Raw genomic sequence first — 23,380 nt, 5'->3', positions numbered from 1 at the left:
GTGAATTTTTAAACAAAGTGGAATTTTTAGGTGATAGAAATAGATTCATTTATTATGTAAATTCTTTTTTTAAATGAAATGACATTTATTGGCAAGGCACCAATGTGTGTGTGTGTGTGTGTTTGTGTGTGTGCGTGTGTGCGATGGGTTGACGATCTCAGGAAACAATAGCCTGAATTCTCTTTCCTTCATGTTGTTGAGCTGTTCCCTGGATTCCTGAGATTAGACCTTGACCTATATGGTTAGCTAGTAAATTAGCTTCTCAATCTCTTTGCCTGTAGGTACAAGGAAAATAAGCCCATCCCTCTGTGAGAATATTATGGCAGAGGATTTAAAATGGATGAAAAGAGAGGTGGGTAATAACCCTGTGGGGGTGCCCCAGGAAATTCAGGAAACCTCCTTCAGCCTCAGCTGACTTAATTCTCAAGTGAGGATTTACTTCCTGTAGATCTCAGAGACTTTTTGTGATGATCCAGACTGACCGCTAGGGGGCGCCTGGGTGGCTCAGTTAGTAAGCATCCGACTTTGGCTCAGGTCACCTTATGATGGTTCCCCTTGAGTTCAAACCCCGCATCAGACTCTCTGCTGTCAGTGCAGAGCCTGCCTTTGATCCTCTGTCTCCCAATCTCTCTGCTCCTCCTCCACTCATGCTCTCTCTCAAAAATAAGTAAAACATTAAAAAAAAAAAAAAACAGACCTAGAAAATTCACAAAACCTCCTTCAGCCTCAGCTGAAGGAATTCTCAAGTGAGGATTTACTTCTGTACATCTCAGAGAGCTTTAGTGACGGATGATCCAAAATGATAGCTGGCTCCAGGCAGCCCTACGGACTCCTTACTCAACTAGAACCCAGGCAGCGGGAGAGGACGGGGTGGTGAGGAGTTTCCTGAGCAGTAAGTCAGTAGAGGTGTCACATCTGCCTGGAACTGCTCGCCCAGACCTCAGGGGTTGGCTCATCCTTCCGGAAGTGTTCGCTTTCTGGCTCCAACCACGGTGAGTGAGGAGATGACCGCACAGGAAGGTGTCCTGTCACGGGGAGGACAGGGTGGAGTGAAGGTGGCTTCGTATGGGCCGCCAGGCCCCGGCAGGGTGAAGAGAGTGTCCTCACAAAGAGGGGGTCCCGGAACAGGGCTCAGAACCAAGAGAAACAAATGTGTTTTAAGGGGGAGGACAGTTTGGGTGATGACATCATTATTAGCAACGTGCTGACACATTCTCGGTAAATAATGTTTTTAAATTCTCTACGGATAACGCACCCCCCTATCACCTGGGTCCTGAGGTGACAGCCTCCCATCCTCCTCCGTCTGGCCTGTGTTTGGTGTGCCTCAAGCATGACTCCACGCTGAGATGAATACATACGTGAAATAAAAAGGGCAAGTTTGAGGAGAAGTGGGATCTTTACGCAGTACTGGAGTAGTTTCCACAAAAGGGTATTAGTGGCTCAGTCGGTTAAGCCTCCGACTTCAGCTCAGGTCACGATCTCACGGTCCGTGAGTTCGAGCCCTGCATCGGGCTTTGGGCTGATGGCTCAGAGCCTGGAGCCTGCATCTGATTCTGTGTCTCCCTCTCTCTGCCCCTCCCCTGTTCATGCTCTGTCTCTCTCTGTCTCAAAAATAAATAAACATTAAAAAAAATTAAAAAAAAGAGAGACAGAGCTAACGGTATGGGGGGAAAGTCTGGCCCACACCATCTTAACCACATGATCCGAGTGACGTCGTCGTTACCGAGCTGAGTTGAAACCGGGGCACTTGCTAGAACACAGCATCGTTTTCTGATGTTCCTGCCGGTGTTGCAGGACCTGACTCTAATCCTGAGGCAATACATCAGAAAAACAGAAACCGAGAGACATCCTCAACTAACCTGTTATCACCAAAAAGTGTCAAGGTCCTGGAAGTTAAGGAAAAATTTTGACACTGTTTCAGATTTCAGGAGATGAGACATGAATACTAAATGGAACACGCAATCTCAAACTGGAAACTTTTGCCATAAAGGACACTACTGGGGCACATTTGGCAAATTTTGTGCAGGGCCTGAAGGTTATGTGGAGTTATGGTATCAGTGTTAATTTTTCTTTTCCTTCTTCCCTCCCTCCCTCCCTTCCTCCCTTCCTCCCTCCCTTACTCCCCCCCTCCCTTCTTCCCTTCCTCCCTTCTTCCCTCCCTTCTTCCCTTCCTCCCTCCCTCCCTTCCTCCCTTCTTCCCTTCCTCCCTCCCTCCCTCCCTTCCTCCCTCCCTTCCTCCCTTCTTCCCTTCCTCCCTCCCTCCCTCCCTCCCTCCCTTCCTCCCTTCTTCCCTTCCTCCCTCCCTCCCTTCCTCCCTTCTTCCCTTCCTCCCTCCCTCCCTCCCTTCCTCCCTCCCTTCCTCCCTTCTTCCCTCCCTTCCTCCCTCCCTTCCTCCCTTCTTCCCTTCCTCCCTCTCTCCCTCCCTCCCTCCCTTCCTCCCTCCCTTCCTCCCTTCTTCCCTTCCTCCTTCCCTCCCTTCCTCCCTCCCTTCCTCCCTTCTTTCCTCCCTTCTTCCCTTCCTCCCTCCCTCCCTTCCTCCCTTCTTCCCTTCCTCCCTCCCTCCCTTCCTCCCTCCCTTCCTCCCTCCCTCCCTCCCTCCCTTCCTCCCTCCCTTCCTTCCTCCCTTCTTCCTTCCTCCCTCCCTTCCTCCCTTCTTCCCTTCCTCCCTCCCTCCCTTCCTCCCTTCTTCCCTTCCTCCCTCCCTCCCTCCCTCCCTCCCTCCCTTCCTCCCTCCCTTCCTCCCTTCTTCCCTTCCTCCCTCCCTCCCTTCCTCCCTTCTTCCCTTCCTCCCTCCCTCCCTCCCTCCCTTCCTCCCTCCCTTCCTCCCTTCTTCCCTTCCTCCCTCCCTTCCTCCCTTCTTCCCTTCCTCCTTCCCTCCCTTCCTCCCTTCCTCCCTCCCTTCCTCCCTTCTTCCCTTCCTCCCTCCCTTCCTCCCTTCTTCCCTTCCTCCTTCCCTCCCTTCCTCCCTTCCTCCCTCCCTTCCTCCCTTCTTCCCTTCCTCCCTCCCTCCCTTCCTCCCTCCCTTCCTCCCTCCCTCCCTCCCTCCCTTCCTCCCTCCCTTCCTCCCTTCTTCCCTTCCTCCCTCCCTTCTTCCCTTCCTCCCTCCCTCCCTCCCTCCCTTCCTCCCTCCCTTCCTCCCTTCTTCCCTTCCTCCCTCCCTTCCTCCCTTCTTCCCTTCCTCCTTCCCTCCCTTCCTCCCTCCCTCCCTCCCTCCCTCCCTTCCTCCCTTCTTCTCTCTCTCTGCCTCTCTTTTTTTGTGGCAGAAAGGCATTCAGAACGCTCCAGACAGGAGAGAAATCATGATCAAAGAGACACAGGAAAAGCACCCCCAGTTTGGGGAACTTGGAGCATTCTCTGCCAGAAAGTTGCAGAAGGGGAAGGGTCAGGACCCCGGTAATGAGACGAAGAATGAGGTAACGACGGATCATTTTATGAGACTTTTGGATGCCGCATTTTAAAATATCGGCATCGGGCGGCACAAATGACTTAAAGGATGAAATGATATTTAAATATTTTAAAAACAGTATTTGCAACCGTGTGGATTTCTTGACCTTGATGACTACATCGAGGTTGTAGAGGCAAACCTGTCTGTGTGAAAGGCAAATTAAAGACCAGGGTGATGGAGTGTCCTGTTGGCAACCTGTTCTCATGGGCTCAGGAAAAAAAAAAAAAAAAATAGTACAGTCCCTGCAGTTTTTCTGTAAGCTTGCTATTGAGACAAAATAATAATTTAAGAAAGCAAATCAAGGCTCAGAGAGTTATATAACACGACCAAGGCCACGTGGATAAAGTTATATAACACGACCAAGGCCACATGGATAAAGTTATGTAACACAACCAAGGCCACATGGATGATACGTGGCTGGCCCAAACTGCAACGCAGGTGCGTCTGACTTGTAAATCCCCACCCTCCCCGACGTGGCCCTGGACAGCCCCGCTGCCTCCCCCAAGTCCTTGTATTTCTACCCCACAAGACCCCGGTTCCTGTTCCTTCACCTGCAGAACAGTCGTCCCTCACCCAAACCGCGTTGAGGTCCTCTCAAAGGAACTGTTTTCCCCTCCCAGCCCTGTGCTGGCTCCAGCTCCCCCATCCCGCCAGCCGGCACCCGCGGTGGGACCGCACAGCAGGCAGCCGCAGGGCTCCGGGGGAGCTCTGGCTGTTCTCGCACTCTTCCCAAAGACCCCGAGATTTCTCAAACCGCTTACAAGGAAGCACGGTGATTTTTTCTTGCCTTGGCTCCCCATTGTTAGCACCCCTACAGGTAGAGATTCCCTGCTGATCGGGTGCCTTGAATCGGGGATCTCATCACTTACGGCTTCATATGCTCCTCTATCACTTAATCTCCATTGCAGGTTACCAGACATCACCCGTGGCCAAAACCAGAAACTGCTGCTCTCCTGTGACTTCCAGGCACGGCCCTGCCTCCCCACAGCTGAGCCTGCCAGGACAGAGGAAAGGGGAACATGGAAAGGGTTTGCCTGCGACTCTGATCCATGTGCCCACTGACTTAGCCATGGGCTCCAGAAGCAGGAGCTGTGAGGCTGGGGTGGGGAGTAGGGAATGTGTATGGGCCGCTCGGTGGTGAGGCGTGTCCCATGACATACACTTTGTCCTAGCTCCACCTGACCACCCTCTTCTTAAGCCATGGCCTCTGTACTGCCTGGAACCAAATGGCCCCCTCCCAAGAGCTGAAGAGGCTTTGGAACCAGAATGGCCCTGGGAAGGAGTCACATGGAGACATTCCTGTAGGTCTTTGCTCCCCTGGGAAAAGAGTACAACCCTCGTATGTCGTCTCCTGCTGGTGGGCATCTGGGGGATGGTGGTGGTGGTTCTACGAATGTGTCACCAGCCAGGACGGGGCCGAGGACCAGGAGGGAGAAGGCTCCCTTTGCTGCGTGCCCCCGCCGGTGCCTATGTAAGTGTTCTCCCCTTTCACTCCTGGGGAAGTCAGAGTCCCACCCCATGAGACATTTCCCTGCTTACGGGCCTGAAGTTTCTCTTTAGCCAGTTTTCTAAGTGCCCCTCCAGCCTGAGTGCCCTGAGAGGGAATGTTGCTGTGTAAACAAGATGGCCGCTTCCTGATTGGCCCTTCCCCAAATAGAGGCCCTTGTGACAGGAGCCTCTCTGGGGTGGAGAGGAAGCCTGGTAGCCTGCATCAGTATAAATGGTGCTGCCCACCTCTCCACTCTGACCTGAAGGCAGAGATCCCCGTGGGCTCTGTTGGATGGGTAAGTTTAGCCCCATCCCGTCTTACCCAGTGCACGGGTTACAGGCCATGAGAGCCAGCCCAGCAATCACAAGCGCAACTAAGGGTCAGCCTGGGAAGAAGGGGGCCTCCGCATGCACCACGGGGAGTTGTTCCCAGAATCATAACTGTGGATGCAGGAAGATGGGCTTGAGAATATCCTTATACTCTGCCATGCTCCTCGGCCAGATCCACTCTCCCTGGAAACTCCCTGCCAGCGAGGGAGAGGGCAGCCTGCCAAGGAGAAGGGGACTCCCCAGCAGCGGCGGGGCGGGGGGGGGGGGGCATGGGATGTCCTATCATCGACACTGGTCATCTATTGTTTATCCTCAGGAACATGGCCCCTTAGACCCCGCAAGAGGGTAGCTGAGAGTATAGGAACAGAGGGAGTGAACCCCAAAGCCTGAGAGGGACAGGTCAGGATTGTCTCCAGGGCACAGAAGTTTTAGCAGAAGTCAAGACAGGTGACACGAGTTCCTGCGGTCACACAGCGAGGTATGACCGGAGATTGCATTAGAAGCCAGGCCCCCTGACAGCCCAGGCCCTCCCCACCAGCCCAGGTGCCACACGGCCTCCAGCCCGAGAGGTGAGGCATGAGACTGCAGAGGAGGCCGGGGGTTTCCAAGGATAGTTGGGGTCTTTCTCAAAGTCCTGTCTGTACCTGCCCGAGCCCTCGGGCCTGGCCCTGTGCCTGAATCTTGACAAAGCCCAGCAAAGGGGAAACCTTTGCAAATGCTTCAGATGGGCCAGGGGCCCTTTCTTTCTGCAGGAGGAACCACTGCAACAGAAGCCATGTTGCTGTCCTCTTTGGTCCTCACTCTGGCCTTGCTGATGGCTTCCGGCACTGAGTACAAGGTGAAGGAGGTCTGTATCGGAAGTCCTGGCATCCCTGGCACTCCTGGATCCCACGGCCTGCCAGGCAGAGATGGGAGAGACGGCATCAAAGGAGACCCTGGGCCTCCAGGTACTGAGTGAGAGGCCGAGCCTCAGCCGAGGGACAGTGACCTGCCTTCAGGAGGCCCACCCGTCCAGGGCTCTGGGCTGGGTCCAACGGTCGGCCGGATGGTGGGCATGGTGGGCGGTCCCTGGGGGGCCTTAGACTAGAGCAGCCTAGAAGAGTCTACCCTCAAACTGCCTATGAGGTGACAGGTGAGTCAGCTCGGCTGATAAGGGAGGTCACTTCACATCAGCCCCAGCCCGGCTGTGGGTGGTAGATACGACAGATCAGTGTCCCCTTCTCTTTCCAGGCCCGATGGGCCCGCCTGGAGAAACACCAGCCTGCTCCGGGCCTAATGGGCTGACCGGAGCCCCTGGTGTCGCTGGAGAGCCTGGAGTACAGGGGGAGCCTGGCGAGAGAGGCCCTCCAGGTGAGCGGGCCGCATCCACACGGGCACTGCGCCCACGTGACCAGCTACATGCGGGATGATGGGGATCAGACAGAACCGTGGAGGTCCCCGAAAGTCATGGCGCTCAACCTAAGTAAGAGAAGATGCGGCCGAGGAGAGGAGCCAGAGATGCCTAAGTAGTGCACCACAGGGAGGGACTGTGGGTGCCGAGAGCGCTCCACACATTGGGACAGGCAGGGCATGAGGGGTGGGGTGGGGACAGCATGGGAGGCAGGGAAGGCACTTCCTAGGGCTGAGGCACTGGGGGGCATTGTGAAAGGTGTAGGGAGCCAGGTGGGGTCCAGGCAGATGAGGTGAATGGGAGCCCCCCACACAGAGTGGAACTCCAAAGCTCAGAGCGGTGACCAAGGTCAATCAGGAGGCCGCAGAAAGAGCCAGGTTTGCTTTTGGTGGAGGGTGAGGGAAGGGAGCTTGCGTCCAAACCGGAAAAATCCATAGGAGTGGGCAGACAGAGCCATTAAAGGACAGGCAGGAAAGACGTGCAGGGAGGGGTCCAGCAGGTGCAGGGCTGCGTCAAAGGATGCAGCGCGTGTGGACCCATACTCCAGGGCCTGAGTGGTGGGTACGGACAAGCAAAGGGCAGAATGCCAGGCTTGCAGCTGGCAGCGTGCCTGCTTGGCAGCTAGTGGGGGGGGGGGGCTCTTTGTTGGCTCGCCCTCATCTTGGGTGGGAATCTCTTGACAGGGCTTCCAGCTTCTCTAGATGAGGAGCTCCAAACCACGCTCCGTGACTTGAGACATCAGATCCAGCAGGCCATGGGAGGTAAGGGGGCTCCCCAGGGACTCTAGCACAGAGGGTCTCCCATAAGTTCCTCTGCTGCCCAGCATCAGGCTCCAGACCCTAGAGCCTTTTTTTTAAGTTTATTTATTTATTTTGAGAGAGAGAGGGACAGAGAGAGGATGCATGAGCAAGCAAGGAAGAGGCAGAGAGAGAGAGGGAGAGGGAGAGAATCCCAAGCAGGCTCCATGCTGTCAGTGCAGAGCCCAACTCGGGGCTCGATCCCACGAACTGTGAGATCATGACCTGAGCCAAAATCAAGAGCTGGAGGCTTAACAGAAGGAACCACCCAGGTGCCCCCAGACCCTAGAGACTTGACAAACAGGCATGGATATGCAGGTCTTGGGGGAAAAGAATGAAACTTTCCCTTTCCTGATGTCTTTGAATGACTCAGAAAGCCAGAGGTAGACACAGATCAGTCCCCTATGTCAGGGGAGTGCAAGGTCTCTGCCTATGTTGCTTTCTGTCGAGCCCCAGGAAAATGCAGTTGTTAAATGGGTGGAAAATAAGTAGGTGTTAAATGGGTGAACAAATGAATGGGATGATGAGAGCATGGAGGGGAATTTGGAAAGACTGGGGTTGGTGGAGGGAGGAGAGGCAGAGAGGGCGTGAAGGCCGAGAGCCCGAGTGAGGGAAGGGACTTAGATCCAGAGCGGTCTGTGGCCTGACTCGGTTCTTCTGCTCCAGTCCTAAGTTTGCAGGAGTCCATGCTGGTAGTGGGAGAAAAGGTCTTCTCCACCAATGGGCAGTCGGTTAATTTTGATGTCATTAGAGAGTCATGTGCCAGAGCAGGTGGCCGCGTTGCTGTCCCGACGAGCCCAGAAGAGAACGAAGCCATCGCCAGCATCGTGAGGAAGCACAACACTTACGCCTACCTGGGCCTGGAGGAGGGCCCCAGCCCTGGAGACTTCCGCTACCTGGATGGGGCCCCCGTGAATTACACCAACTGGTACCCAGGGGAGCCCAGGGGTGGGGGCAAAGAGAAGTGCGTGGAGATGTACACAGACGGGCAGTGGAATAACAAAAACTGCCTGCAGTACCGCCTGGCCATCTGTGAGTTTTGAGCGGGCGCCCAGGCCACAGAGTAGATAGGGCCCTGCCTTGCCTTTCGGCCTCCATCCTGAAGATGCACCTGATCTCTGAGATGCTCCTTTTCAACAAAATTGTATTTGTGACTGTCAGGGCAGGAGGCATGCTTAGCCACTCCACTCCCCCGACAGGCCCTGAATCCCCACCCACATCATGAATCAGTCTGACACTCCCCCTGAGCCCTTCCCGGTAATGCATTCTGGGCCCCACTCCTAACTTTGCCCTTTGGAAGAGACGGAGACCTCCTTCTTCCTCTTCTTGTCCAGTCCCTTCATTTCTAGATGGCAACAGTGAGGCCCCGGGATGGAAGTTCCCTCCAAAATCACACAGAAGGTGGCTGCTTCCTGGCTTCCCCTACTCTTAACTCTGCAGACTACCACCTGCCCAGCCTCATCAAGATTTAGCAGTTCTGGTCAAGCATAATGATAGAGACAGGTGGAATTCTGGGGAATTCCAAATGCGGGAGCTAAGGACCCATTTGGGATTATCCGGTCTCTGTCTCCGTGAGGTCAGAGGGCAAGGTGGTGTCCCAGCGTGGTGGAGGCCAACCTAACCCTGACGATTGGCACGGATTATCCACTTCCTTGAGTCTTGGGTTGCCTGCTCAACTCCCTGACCTAAAAGCAGCCAGTTTACACCACTAGGGAAGATCTCATCCCTGACCCCAGACATAATCCAAGCTCCTTCCTGCCGATGAACATATCCCCACACCGTTTTGGGTCTCCATAAGTTGCTCACACCACCCACACCACGAGCTATTTATCGAGCACGTAAATAGTGTATGTGCCGAGTCTGGGTACCCAGAAACTTGCCAAGCACTTCTAATACATCTTTTGGAGTATGATTTCATCTTTACCCAACACCATAGGCCCAGCCTTATTTTCCCCATTTTTATACAAGGACACTGAAACTTAGAGAAGTTAAGTGTTTTGAGTTTTATTACTTGGGGCAAGTGGCAGAGGCTGGATTCACACTTATCTACCTGGACCTGAAGTTTATGCTCACAACCACGTCACCTCTTGCCGGACAGAGGCGATTTCCGTGTAATAAATCATGACTGCGTTAATGTGAGTTTTCATTGCTTTGGTTTCAAGAAATAACACGTTTCCGGGTGCTCGGGTGGCTCTGTCATTAAGCATCTTACTTCAGCTCGGGTCATGATCCCACGGTTGGTGACGTAGAGTCCCTCACTGGGTGTGCTCGAGCCCTTAATTGGGTGAACATGAACCCCATTTCAGGTGAGCCCTGCTTCTCTCTCTCTCCTTCCTTCTCTCTCTCTGCCCCTCACTCACCTGTGCCCTCTCTCTGTCTCAAAAAAAAGAAAGAAAGAAAGAAAGAAAGAAAGAAAGAAAAAGAAACAACACATTTCTGTATTTTTGTAAATCAAATGAACTCTGGTTCCAAGCCCCCACTTGCCTGAAAAATGGACCGTTGGGGTCTCAGGTAAATGCCTTCTTTGTTGGATGGGAGAGGTGACCTGCTTCCAACTGGTGCAGCTATATGTTGTACACACATATGGTACGAGCGTATGGTGAGCTACAAAAAAACACCTGGAAGAACATATGGGCATCATCATTGAGGGCTGGTGTCAAGATAATGCCGGATCTAAGTCCTCATGGTCCCTTGGTGGGTGGTAATATCATGCCTTCCATTTTCCGCTTAGCCACCTGGATGTTTTCCATAGCCCAAAGATGATGGCATTTGGGGCTCTGTCCCAGCCTCTGTGAGCCACCTCAGCCTCAGGTCTACATGAAAAGGGACCATGTCCCCGTGCCCCAGGGATGTGTGGGAATCAGACTGCGTCTCTACTTGCTTGAGGGGGCAGGAGACACGTATGTGCCCCATCTCCAGAAAGGTCCCCCCTTCTCCTACCTTTACATCTTCAAATGCTCTCGCTCACTGCATCTTTTCTTGGGCAAAAGAGAGCTGTGGATCAAACCCCACCAGCCCAGGTGGAAATGAGTAGAAATATTTCTCATCTTTCTTAAATGTTAAGTTTTCATCGGGCCACCTTGCCACGTGGGCTTAGGGCCCAGCATACGAATTATTGGGGCTTCCCCAAAATTCAAAAAAGCAAAAAAGGGAAGCATATTTTTGCTATTTTATAGACGAACAATCTAAGCCTCTGGCAATTGATGTCTTCTCCTTTCTTCTTAGTGTTATTTTTATTTACTTTATGGTTTTATTTGCTATGGTTACTGTATTATTTTTTACCACTTTAAAGTAAGTATCCCTGGTTTATAAGGAAGCCATTGATTTTTTGTTGATCTTATATACAAACATCTTTTTGGATTCTCATTTGCCCTTAATATTTTTGATATAATTATCTTATATTTTGTAAATTCTATGAATGTTGTTACAGATGACAGAAATTCTGCCTGTTCCTTATAATATTTATATGTCTTGAACATCATTTTAATCTTCTGTATGGGTCAAGAGCCCCCATACATTGTTGAAGATGCTCAACGATAAATATCTTTTGGGGGCACTAAGTGTATACGGAAAACCATTAATAATAGCATGTGTTCACTTAATCTGTTAACATTGAAAGTCATTTATTGCAGTTAAGTCATTTCCCACACCACCTGGGTACTGGCATCTAGAGCCCACAGATGAAAATAAGAGGTTTTACGTGCCTCACCATTTAAGGTTGGAGAGACATCCCAGGAATGGCACCATGGAACCTGAGAGGGCTCATCATGGGTGGTTTGGTGATTCTCCTCCTTTTGGTCAGTATAAGAAGGACTAAAGAGGGGAAAGGAGGCCGACCCACCTTGGATGCCATACCTACTTCCATAGTGGAAACTATCCCTTCCATAGGCGTGGGGAGGGGACTCTCCTAGCGTCCTAATCTTAGCGAGTAGGGATGCCCAAATTGCTTCGCCTTCCCTGGAATGCGAAGGGGGAAATTTTCCGGTTCTACAATCGCTGATGTGCTGACCCGGCTGGGGCACGGGGAGGTGGAGGGGAGAACGGACCCGTGAGCAGGAGTGTTCCAGGGCAATGTGGATTGCCACCACTTGGATGGGGTTTCCCAGGGCCTGTATGAATGTCAGTGTCATGGAAGCAAGCCAGGTTTAAACTCTACTTATGAGCAGGTTGCCCCTGGGAACACGAAGAACAAGAACCTCTGAAGTGAAATATCCACTGACCTGATGTTAAGGGTAGGGAGCACACAGCTGGAGGCTCTCACAGAGTCCTTTCTTGAAGACCCAGCTTCTGAGAGGAACTGTCATTGGGAATCAGTCATACAAAGGGATCTAACAAGCAGTCAGGGGCGGGCTAAGAAGCAGCAGTGTCCCCACTGACATGTGGTTCCTCCCGCGAGTGGCTATTGACCACCTCTGGCACCATCATTCTCTCCACCCCCTACCTGCTCAGAGAAGCAAGAGAGAAGGCCACTGCCCACCCTTCACTTCAAGAAACCCCAGCCTCAAGCCTGGCCAACACCCTCTGGCCAGCGTGGTGATGAATCACAGGTGAAATGGAGATCCCAGTGACAAAACTGGAGGCCGATAATCATTTGGACTGGGTCTTAAATCAGCCCTATGGGGGCACCTAGGTTGCTCAGTTGGTTGAGCATCTGACTCTTGATTTGGGCTCAGGTCATGATCCCCAGGTCGTGGGATCAAGCCCCACATCAGGCTCCACACTAAGTGTGGAGCCTGCTTGGGTCTCTCTCTCTCTCTCTCTCTCTCTCTCTCTCCCCCCCCCCAAAATAAAATAAAATAAAATAAAATAAATCAGCCCTAGAAAGTTTGCATTGCCGGCATCTGGGGGAAAAAAAGTATGAAAAATTGTAAGACCATGTGTTAGTTTTGAGAACAGGGTGAGCTTCAAGCTTCCAGATTGTACACGTCTGCATTAAGACTCTCAATCAGGGGCGCCTGGGTGGCGCAGTCGGTTAAGCGTCCGACTTCAGCCAGGTCACGATCTCGCGGTCTGTGAGTTCGAGCCCCGCGTCAGGCTCTGGGCTGATGGCTCAGAGCCTGGAGCCTGTTTCCGATTCTGTGTCTCCCTCTCTCTCTGCCCCTCCCCCGTTCATGCTCTGTCTCTCTCTGTCCCAAAAATAAATAAACATTGAAAAAAAAATTTTTAAAAAAAAGACTCTCAATCAAACTTGTTATATATTAAATTAGTGAGTTACATGGATTTGTTTTTTGATATTGAACCATCCTTCCATTCCTGGGATACACCTTACTTGGTCAAATTAGTGGCTGATACTCTCATCACACTTACTTGGTGCCAGATTCTACACTTGGGTTAACTCATGTAATCCTCATCGACCCTACTATGGAGATGCTGTTGTTATCCCCAATTTACAAATAAGAATATTGGGGCACACAGAGGTTAAAGTGCTTTGCCAAAGGTCATGCGGCCAGTTCAAGGAAGACCTGGGCCATGAATACAGGAAGTCAGATTCCAGAGACTGTGCTATTAACCAGTGATGCAGGGCTGGACTTTAATAGTTACTTCTGGCTTTCAGGTGGGTTTGTGTGTGCTCCACATCACCTAATTATTCTGATATTAGTGGTAGCGGGGACTATGCTTCCCATGATTGGAAAAGCCAAGAAGAGGCCGGATTCAACCTGCACGTGCATTTAAAGCACCGCTCCTTTGTGTCTGCTTACCCTCACACGGCCGAGCCAAATATCACAGGGGTTGGGATGTGGGGACTCTACATACCCCAATGGAGGCTCTGCAAAATACCATGGCCAAGGGCATGGATATAGAATTCTATGACATGGAGAAGTAAAATAGCAGGAACAATAATCCAAACTACCATGGTCAGATTTGCCAAGATTATTTATTGTGTTTTTGCAAAGAATCGTTTTTAAAAATTGTATTATTAGCTTCAGAGTGATTTCTTTATTCTACTTCATTGATTTCATTATTTAAATCTTTCTTTCTCCTTCCTTCCTTCCTTCCTTCTTCCTTCCTCCTTCCTTCCTTCCCTTCCTTCCTTCCTTTCCTTCCTTTCTTTTCTTTTCTTTTCTTTTCTTTTCTTTTCTTTCACCATCTTTTTAAAAATATCAATTCATCAGGGCACCTGGGTAGTGCGGACCGTTGAACATCCGACTCTTGATTTCAGGTCAGGTCATGATCTCATGGTTCTTGGGTTCGAGCCCCACATCGGGCTTTGTGCCGACAGTGCAGAGCCTGCTTGGGAATCTCTCTTTCTCTCTCTGTCCTTTCCTTGCTCGCTCTTTCTCTCAAAATAAATAAGTAAAACTTAAAAATAATAAAAAATGAAAAATATCAATTTATCTGTAACACAGAGTCAACCATACTTGGAGGACTAGCTTTGAGGCTTGTTGCACCAGGCAGCTTTCTTTCTGCTTATTTCCTACTGTGTTGGGTGATTTTCACAAAGTGAACTCAAACTTACCTGATCTCCAACTGAGAAAATCCTGAGGTGCCCAGGATGCACGTCCCTATGGTGCACCAGGTTGTGATGAGCTGAAACTCATCTTGAAACTCAAGATGAAAAATTATGTTTCGTCTTGGCCTTAATAACAAAATTCAATAATAATCATGGGGGCACCTGGGTGGTTCAGTCAGTTAAGCGTCCGACTCTTGATTTCTGCTCAGGCTGTGAGATTGGAGCCCTTGAGTGGGGCTCTGCTTAGGATTCTCTCTCTACCTCTCTCTCTGCCCCTCCCCCACTCATTCTCTTCCCCCCAAAATAAATAAACCTTAAAAAATCATCATCGTCATCATAGCAGAATAATAATAATAGCATACATTAAAACACGGACCTAGGGGCGCCTGGGTGGTGCAGTCGGTTAAGCGTCCGACGTCAGCCAGGTCACCATCTCGCGGTCTGCAAGTTCGAGCCCCGCATCAGGCTCTGGGCTGATGGCTCGGAGCCTGGAGCCTGTTTCCGATTCTGTGTCTCCTTCTCTCTCTGCCCTCCCCCGTTCATGCTCTGTCTCTCTCTGTCCCAAAAATAAATAAACGTTGAAAAAAAAAATTAAAAAAAAAAAACACGGACCTACAAGAGGACAGACATAAGAATATGCATCTTCAAGGGAAGACCTTCCCCACCGGAGTTAAGGCTTTCTCATTGTCCCTCTGCTCATCCCTCCCTCCTCCACTCGTGTTCTCTCCCCCTGCTTCCCAAGCCACCTTTCCTCTAGTCTGAAGCATGTAGGGTTCTGGTTTTATGTAATTCTCTCGGTTTTAAATTCCCACCTTGCTGGGAGGTCTGCCCATTTGCTGCATGGGTGGAATAGTCTTTGTCCTCTGAGCTCGGGGCCCTTCAAAGTTGTGTCAATGGCACCAGGAAACACAGCCCTGAGAGGGGTCTTCTGTACAATGGGCCCCAGGAATCTGGGAGTACACAGAGCTGAAGACCCTTGAGAAGCCAGAACACCAATCACAAGGCAGAGTCAAGAGGAAGTGGCCCCGCCCCGACTCCTCACCAGGGAAAAAGCAAACCTCTCAAGCTGTTTGGTAAGGCTAAGTGTTTCAAAGAGTGAGTGTAAATTTGCGGGGAGGGCGGGAATCAAAGGTCAGGTCAGGGACTTGAAAAAGGCCACTTGATCAGGCTCGGGAGATAAGAAGCTGACGCTACTGGAAACCCAAGCACGGAGGAACTGTGGATTGGTCTGGTGCCTGCTCCTGCTCAGGGTCTCTGCTCCTCCCAGGAGACTCTCTCAGGGGACTCTTCCTGTGTGCCCAGCCCTGGGATGCGCCCTGGGAGACAAGCCAGGAAGGTATCTGGGAAAGTGGGCACTGACATGAGCCATGGCTGGAGAGCAGTCGGGCAGGCTGCTTTGAAGAGGTGATGCGGAAGAACTCGTTCATCTGTAATTGTTTATCCAGCACTCTCTCTGCTTCCAGGCACCCTTCTGGGTGGGGCCACAACAACTGAGAACCACAGCCCCGTTCTGGAGAAGTTCTTGTTCTAAAGGAGTGCGGTGGTCAAGGAGTATACAATTAAGTAAACAAGACAGTTTTACAGGGAGAGAAATTATAGGCAGAGAATTAAACCAGGAAGACACGATAGAGTGGCCACTTAAAATTAAATGGTAAAGGAAAGCCCTTGCTCCAGAGATAGTATTTAATCTGAAATGTGAATGACAACAAACAGTCATGCAGAGGTAGAGGGAAGTGTCCTAGGCTGGAACAGCAGTGCAAGTGCCCGCATTCAACTTTGAACTTGAGTGATTTACAAATACTTCCTCCCCTGTGGCTCCCTCTGTGACATGGGTGCCTCATCCAAAGATGACATTTTTTTTTCTTAAATTTTTTTTTAACGTTTATTCAGACTTGAGAGAGAGTGTGAACAGGGGGAAGGGCAGAGAGAGAGGGAGACACAGAATCCGAAGCAGAATCCAGGCTCAGGGCTGTCAGCCCAGAGCCCGACGCGGGGCTCGAACTCACAGACCGTGAGATCATGACCTGAGCCGAAGCTGGACCCTTAACCGACTGAGCCACCCAGGCGCCCCCAAAGATGACATTTAAAGGGAGGCATGAGGGAACTCAGTGGTTACCCTCCCCCCCCCCACCGCAGTAAACCTAACACAAATGGAAGGGTGAACTCGTCAGAGCAGCTGACACAGAGGTGTGCGCCTGTTCACGTAGGTGTGTGTGTACGTGCGTGTGCATACGCGTGAGGTCACATGCTTGGTAGAGCGTCTAACGGTGTCTCTTCTAGAAATGAATATCTGGAGGAAACCAGCGGCTAGACTCTGAGTCTGGAGAGTCAGAGTGGTGGAGCTGTGGGGGTGGGCCCATGGGAGGGGGCAACGGAGGGAGGACTTTAGGGTATTAAAATGGTGAGCTGTCCAGTGCTGAGCCTCCGACCCCACCAGCAGCCCTGGAGAGCTGCCCAGTGCACAGCGGCTCTAAGGACAGTTGTTTATTAATCTGGGGTTGAAGGCCAGTCCGGCACTGTCCCTGGTCACCAGGTTAATTGGGCCTGACGTCCCTGGGCTGGAGGACCTGCTTCCCTGCCATAGCCTCAGTGCTTTGAGGAGGCCCTAGTAAGTCATTCCTGGAGGACAGAGGTAAAGGCCCCGGGCCAGGGGTCTGGCCACTCGACTTGATCGTGTGAGGTCCGGGCAGGGACTTTGGTGGGGGGTTCAGGTCCACTCGGGGCCTCTATCTCCAGCTGACCTGGGGCATTTGAATCCTTCCAGGGTCCACTTGACCTTCTGTGAACTAAAGGGTGGTCTTTCCAGCCAAAGAGAAGAATGGAAGTGGGGTGTGTCCGCCAGCAACATGTTTAAGCCTTGACTTTGGCCTCCAGCGTAATTAGGGGAAGTTAAAAAAAAAACAAACAAACAGAAAAAAAGATAGAAAGCGGAATGGAGGAGAAGAACGTGATCAAGAAAGTTCTCCTCCAGGGGCACCTGGGTGGCTCAGTCGGTTAAGCATCTGACTTCAGCTCAGGTCATGATCTCACCCTCCGTGAGTTCGAGCCCCGCGTCAGGCTTTGTGCTGATGGCCTGGAGCCTGCTTTGGGTTCTGTGTCTCCCTCTCTCTTCTGCCCCTCCCCTGCTCATGCTCTGTTTCTCTCTGTCTCAAAAATAAATAAAAACATTAAAAAAAATTTAAAAGAAAAAAAGAAAAAAAAGTTCTCCTCCAACTTACTTCTCACTGAGTCCTGGAGGAAGGGAAGGGTTAAGGCGGCTGACAGGCCAGGGAAGGCAAGGGCAGATTCAGGAGTTAGGGAGCAAGGCCCGGGGACACTGGGATTAGAGCCTCGAGAGGCCCATGGGCAGCCCAGCGGCTGCCAAGGTTTCCTGGAAAGGGGGCCAGCTTGAGCAAAAGCTGGATGAGAATCTGGCGGTGGGATCAGGGCACAGAGCTGGGGAGGCGTCTGGGCAGCATGCAGAGGACCCTGCCAGGAGAAGGAACAGACCGGACAGCATGCCAGCTCCAGCGTGAACAGAAATTTTAGGAGCCTGGGTTCTGGCTGGCAAACGTGACCTCTCAGTGGAAAACCTCAAGCCAAGGGAAGGAGAAAATCCGTCTCATCTGGCCAGGATCAAGGACCGAGAGAGGTTCTGTTCTGAGGGTCAGAACCCTGCCTCAGGGCACTCTGGGTCCTGAGCCCCCACCAAGTGCCTGTCACAAAAGACACACTTGCTACAAGATGATTGACAAGCTGTGGGGGAAACAGCTGTACACGATCCTGAGGGCGGATGGGGCCTGGAGTGAAAGACGGACTTTTTACATGAAATGAGAGAACGGATGTCATAAACCGGGTCCTGCCTCATGTCATCTGCTGGAGTTTGTCTAACTTTAGGGCCCATGGGAAGGGGAAGAAGAGGGAAACTGAGGTTCCCTTGGCCCTCAAGACTCCTCAAGGGAGTCAAGAAAGAGAGTCAAAGCTCTCTGCCAGGCGATCAGCTCTCTGCCTTTGCCAGGCCACTGGGAGCGGGGCTAGTTTGTGATTTCCAGATCCCATGGGCCCTCGTGCACAGGGTGGCCTAAGCTACCCAGGCTTGAACCCACAGGGGCACTGGAGCCCCAGGGAGAATGGGCCCCTGTTGTGTTACTCTTGTGTATATGACTCTGTTACATTACCTTTGTTTTAGCACCTCTACGACTTTTTACTTGTGTGTTTCCCCTGTGGTGTGAGAGTAACTCAGAGCCGAGGGCTATACTAGTCCCCTGTGGGTCTGCTGCCCCCAACACAGGGTCCAGCGCACCAGAGGTGATAGCAAAGGTTGACTGAACAAGATGAGACAGAATTATTTTCCTTGACTTTCTCCACTCTAAGGTGAGGACCATGTTCCCGTCTTCATCACTTCCTGTCCTCCTTCTGTGTATGCTGACAGCATCCAGCTCAGAAATAAAAATCTCCGAGGATGCCCTGAAGACCTGCTCAGCGATCGCCTGTGGCATCCCAGGCAGAGATGGACGAGATGGACCCAAGGGAGAAAAGGGGGAACCAGGTACAGGACGGGCCGCTTAAATCTTTACCCCCAACACCAGGCTGTTCCCCGTAAGGGACCCAGCGGAGACAGGACGAGGCTCACCTGTCATTGTGCTGGGTAGTGACTCACTCAGAATCATTCCTGTGAAAGGTCATTCTCTCCAAAGCAAAGATGCTTCTCTGGTTCTCTAGGATTCCACGTTTCCACCCCAGAATCCGTGATGCATGGTTATTTGCAGACAGCAGGTGTCCTGCCTGTTCAGGGAGCTGGCCCGGAGGACAGGCTGTCCCCTGGAATGCAGGAAGATCTTTTTTCTTGGGTCACCACTGGTTCACTGGAGGTTTTCTGGGGTCATTGTAAATCGAACTGAACTTCTGGAAAAAGGGAATGAGCCACAGCCCCTGGATCACTTTTCTTTCCTCTTACAACAGGGCAGGGGCTCAGAGGCTTGCAGGGTCCTCCGGGGAAAATGGGGCCTCCAGGAAACACAGGGCCTCCTGGGGCTCCAGGAGTAAAGGGCACCAAAGGAGACCGTGGAGACAATTCAGGTAAGGAGCTCACCCCAGCACAGTGTGGGCCTAGGGAACCCCAGACCCTGGGGACTCCTGGGCCAGGTGGGAGGTGGCCCATTTCCTGCTGCCCCATCGGAAGACGCTCGACTCCTGCCCATCCAGCACACGCGTTTCTGTGAACGTGCTGCCTGAATGCAGCCTTCCCAATCCTGCCGGGTCACCCCCCTCCAACCCCAGGCCTCTGTGGGACACGGGCCTGCCTCTTCCTCAGCGGATGTAGTCTGCAAGCAGCTCCAGGCTGAGAGGCAGGAACAATGTCCTCTCGAGAGTGGGGTTTATGTCTATCGTCAAAAGCGTGGCGTGGAAACGGTGGGTATCCTAGGACCCCTGAATCCTGGGGAATGTGGTGGCAACCCCCGTTCAGGGTAAAATCAAGTAAATTCGGTGACAACAAAAGTAAAATGATGACCTCTTGTTAATATCTGCCAGCTGGCCCATCAAAATTATAAAAGTATTAAGAGGTTTTCCTAGGGGCACCTGGGTAGCTCAGTCGGTTAAGTGTAAGACTTTGGCTCGGGTCACGATCTCACGGTCTGTGGGTTCGGGCCCCGCCTCGGGCTCTGTGCTAACAGCTCAGAGCCTGGAACCTGCTTCGGATTCTTTGTCTCCCTCTGCCTCCGCCCCTCCCCCACTCATGCTCTGTCTTTCTCTTTCTCTCTCTCTCTCTCTCAGAAATAAATAAATATTTAAAAAAATTAAAAAAAAAAGAAGTTTGCCTAGAATAAGAAATGAAAGAGAATGATTAAGAAAAAGTTATCAAAAAGGAGAATAATGAGTTGGGCTTTTTCTTGTAAATAACGATAATACCGCAACATTTTAAGCAATATGTGAACAACAGGATCCGGAGCCCTAATAATTTACAAGGTTTTTTAAATGTCTATTTATTTTTGAGAGACAGAGTATAAGTGGTGGAGGGGCAGAGAGTGAGGGAGATACAAAATCTGAAGCAAGCTCCAGGCTCCGAGCTGTCAGCACAGAGCCCAATGCGGGGCTCGAACCCACGAACCATGAGATCATGACCTGGGCCAAAGTCAGATGGCTTAACCAACTGAACCACCCAGTTTTGATTATTATTATTATCACTATTATTATTATTACTATTGTTAGTTCTAAGTCACAGTTTACAAGAGCTACTAAGTATATCTCAGAAGGCAGGAATGCAGGGGTTTTTTGCTTCTTTTTGTTTTCTTATTTTTTAGAATAAGCATACTCTTCAGTAAAGCTTTCTCCTCCCCCACTCCGCTTTGGCAAAATACTCTCCTCTCCAATTTAGGGTTCCTCTTCCCAATAAATACCCTTCTCCCTATTGCTTTGTAGTTGTGGAGACTAAGCTGGCTAACCTGGAGGCAGAGATGAGGAGACTGAAATCGGAACTGGACCATGTCAAAAAGTGTAAGCTTGTTTTCTGCCCCCCGTGTGTTCTTGGCTGTCACCTTTTTCTTCAGAGTGCCCTAGGTTTCGGGGAGGGTAGACGAGAGCTACCATTTAAAAAAAAAAATTTTGGGGGCCCCTGGGTGGCGCAGTCGGTTAAGCGTCCGACTTCAGCCAGGTCACGATCTCGCGGTCCGTGAGTTCGAGCCCCGCGTCAGGCTCTGGGCTGATGGCTCGGAGCCTGGAGCCTGTTTCCGATTCTGTGTCTCCCTCTCTCTCTGCCCCTCCCCCGTTCATGCTCTGTCTCTCTCTGCCCCAAAAATAAATAAAAACGTTGAAAAAAAAAATTTAAAAAAAAAAAATTTTTTTTTAATGTTTTTATTTATATTTGAGAGAGAGAGACAGAGAGAGAGAGAAAAAGAGCTTGAGCAGGGGAGGGGCAGAGAGAGAGAGGGAGACACAGAATCCGAAGCAGGCTCCAGGCTCCGAGCTGGCATCCCAGAGCCTGATACGGGGCTCGAACCCACAAACCATGACATCATGACCTGAGCTGAAGTGGGACAATTAACTGACTGAGCCACCCAGGCGCCCAAAAGCTAACATTTACGAACACTTACCACACACCGCGGCCTGCGCTAGGTTAGCATTATCTCGTAATATGGTTTCATTCAATCCTCCCAGTGGCCCTATTTGTGCATATTATACCCATTCTGTTTACAGGTGAGGAACAATAGGTCCGGGAAGTGTAGGTAATTCACTCGCTGTCACACAGCTAGGAAGTAACAGAGGAAGGATTGCACGTGAAGTTCTGCGCCTCCAGAATCCTGGCTCTTTGTCTAGCAATCCCTGGTCTCAGATGGCAGTCCATCCACGTCTGGTGCCCGAGCCTGGCAGGGTGGCCCAAACACCCTTCCCTATGTCCCCTGTACTGGGACGGTTTATACAGACGTTCCTCTCGTGGGCGGGATGTCCCGGGAGAGTGCAAGCTTTCTGCCGGGGGCTTGCTCTGCAGCTGAGGAGTGCTCCCTTGCTAGGATCTGACTCCATGGTTGAACACGGGACTATTTCTCTGAGTCCTGAGTTTCCAGGGAAGGGCTTTTCGCCTAGTTTCCCGGGCCGAGCTCCAAGCCCAGTCAACCTATCCCTTCCATTGTGATTTCAGTGCAAGCCTTCTCCTTGGGCAAAACACCTGGGAAGAAGTTCTACGTGACCAACGGTGAAAGAATGCCTTTTTTCAAAGTGAAGGCCCAGTGCGCCGAGCTCCAGGGCACCGTGGCCACGCCGAAGAACGCTGAGGAGAATAAAGCCATCCAGGATATGGCCGGCAGCCCTGCCTTCTTGGGCATCACGGACGAAGTGACTGAAGGCCGGTTTATGTACGTGACGGGAGGGAGGCTTGCCTACAGCAACTGGAAGAGGGATGAGCCTAACGACCACGGCTCAGGGGAGGATTGTGTGATCCTCCTCCAGGACGGGCTCTGGAATGACATTTCCTGCTCTTCCTCCTTCCTGGCCGTCTGTGAATTCCCAGCCTGAGGAGGAGGTCGCCTCCTTGGCTTCCCACTGAGCTCTCTGCTGCTCCGAAAGAGAATTCATGGCCCATTTCCCCACTGCACACCACGGTGTTGACTCATTCCTTCAGGGGGACGGAGGGAAATAAAGGGATGTGCTTATGGGGATGAGGAAGTGACAAGAAGTTGACAGCCGGGCTCGAGGGTTTCTGGTCCAGTCTGTAGTGAAGGACACCCTCTGTCCTGCCTAAGAGCACAGCATCGGGTCAGAGTCAGCCATGGAAAGGGCCAAATCACACCCTTCCTTCTGCAGTGAGGACACCGCAGCCTCCCAGGGAGGCCAGTGGAGGCCAGTCTGCATCAGAGCAGTAGACCTCAGCCTCCGGGAGACCCAGCTCCTTCTCCCCCACATGTTGCCACTATGGCATGTTGCCAAGCTCTCCTGCCCTACGTGCCTTCCCATGGCTAGGCCAGCCCCGTCTGACGTGGGTGCTGTTTTTATTTTTATTTTTTAATGTTTATTTATTTTTGAGAGAGAGAGAGAGAGAGAGAGAGGCAGAGAGAGAGGGAGACACAGAATCCGAAGCAGGCTCCAGGTTCTGAGGTGTCAGCACAGAGCCTGATGCGGGGCTGGAACCCACGAACTGCAAAATCATGACCTGAGCTGAAGTTGGACGCTCAACGGACTGAACCACCCAGGTGCCCCCGGTGCTGTTTTTAGTTGTCCGTGAGTTGCACCAGGAAATCTTTCACCACCAGAGTGTAATGTCCGGCGGTGTCCCACATCGGTAACAAGGATTAGACCAGGAGTCCCTTCACCCTGCCCAACTGGCCGTGGCCTCCCTATCATCACTAGGGTGATCTTGAGGACAAAGGGAAGCCTTCCCTCCCTGTTTACTTTTAGGACAATGATTTGACATTGTGACGTATGCCAGCATCACGGAGGAGGCGATGGCCAGGCAGGCTGTGTCCCTCTCCACAGGGCAGGTCTCAATCCCTTCATGTTCAGCACCCCCTTCCTTCTGTGACATCCTCGCCTTAACACGGGTCCACACTATCCATTATTATGGAGACAAGAGGAAAACTCCCCAAAGGTGAGTTTCACACCCTGTCAAACTGTGCAGTGTCATCCAGATCACGGGTGCCACCCTGTCGGATTATGCAGAGGCACCCAGTCAGCAAGTAAAACCCCCCTCCGAGCAGGGTTCTGTTGCCCTGTTGGCCAGCAACGCTGCTCATGACCAGGACTGGTTTCCAGCAACCTCGGGGTAGGTGGAGCTGAGGTTATATGGAGCCCATGCAGCAAACTGGGGAAGGAAAGCGAATTCCAGCTTCAATGTATGCCATTCACAAAATGAGATCAGAAAATATTTCACGAATGGACCAAGGGCCACTTTAACCTACTGAAATATTTATGTAAAAATGAGCTTTCTTTGTATCTGAATTGCCAAGAGAGAGCACTTCATATTTAGTAAGTGTTGGATGCGTATTTGTTGAACGGGTACAGCAAAGAAT

The 23,380-nt window shown here is 51.5% G+C and overlaps 2 protein-coding genes across 3 annotated transcripts; both read left to right on the top strand.

The window, feature by feature from the left end:
* Positions 1–6,020: 6,020 nt before the first annotated feature.
* Positions 6,021–8,493, top strand: LOC125148139 (pulmonary surfactant-associated protein A-like). Of its 2 annotated transcripts, none has more exons than XM_047825915.1 (4): positions 6,021–6,210; positions 6,494–6,613; positions 7,337–7,414; positions 8,117–8,493. In XM_047825915.1, the coding sequence occupies exons 1-4, from the start codon at positions 6,039–6,041 to the stop codon at positions 8,491–8,493; spliced, it is 747 nt and encodes a 248-aa protein (XP_047681871.1). In that variant the 5' UTR covers positions 6,021–6,038. The 2 variants fall into 2 exon arrangements, with proteins under 2 accessions (XP_047681871.1, XP_047681870.1); XM_047825914.1 differs by having other exon boundaries at positions 6,039–6,123; positions 6,554–6,613.
* Positions 8,494–18,263: 9,770 nt separating this feature from the next.
* On the top strand, positions 18,264–21,890 carry MBL2 (mannose binding lectin 2). Its single transcript, XM_047826232.1, has 4 exons — positions 18,264–18,429; positions 18,843–18,959; positions 20,301–20,375; positions 21,517–21,890. Exons 1-4 carry the CDS (start codon positions 18,264–18,266, stop codon positions 21,888–21,890), a joined length of 732 nt encoding a protein of 243 aa, XP_047682188.1.
* Positions 21,891–23,380: the final 1,490 nt, after the last annotated feature.

This window comes from Prionailurus viverrinus, chromosome D2, assembly GCF_022837055.1.
Source record: "Prionailurus viverrinus isolate Anna chromosome D2, UM_Priviv_1.0, whole genome shotgun sequence".
NCBI classification, from domain to species: Eukaryota; Metazoa; Chordata; class Mammalia; order Carnivora; family Felidae; genus Prionailurus; species Prionailurus viverrinus.
Note: the sequence above shows the minus strand (reverse complement) of the source record. Positions and strands in the feature narration are given on the sequence as shown.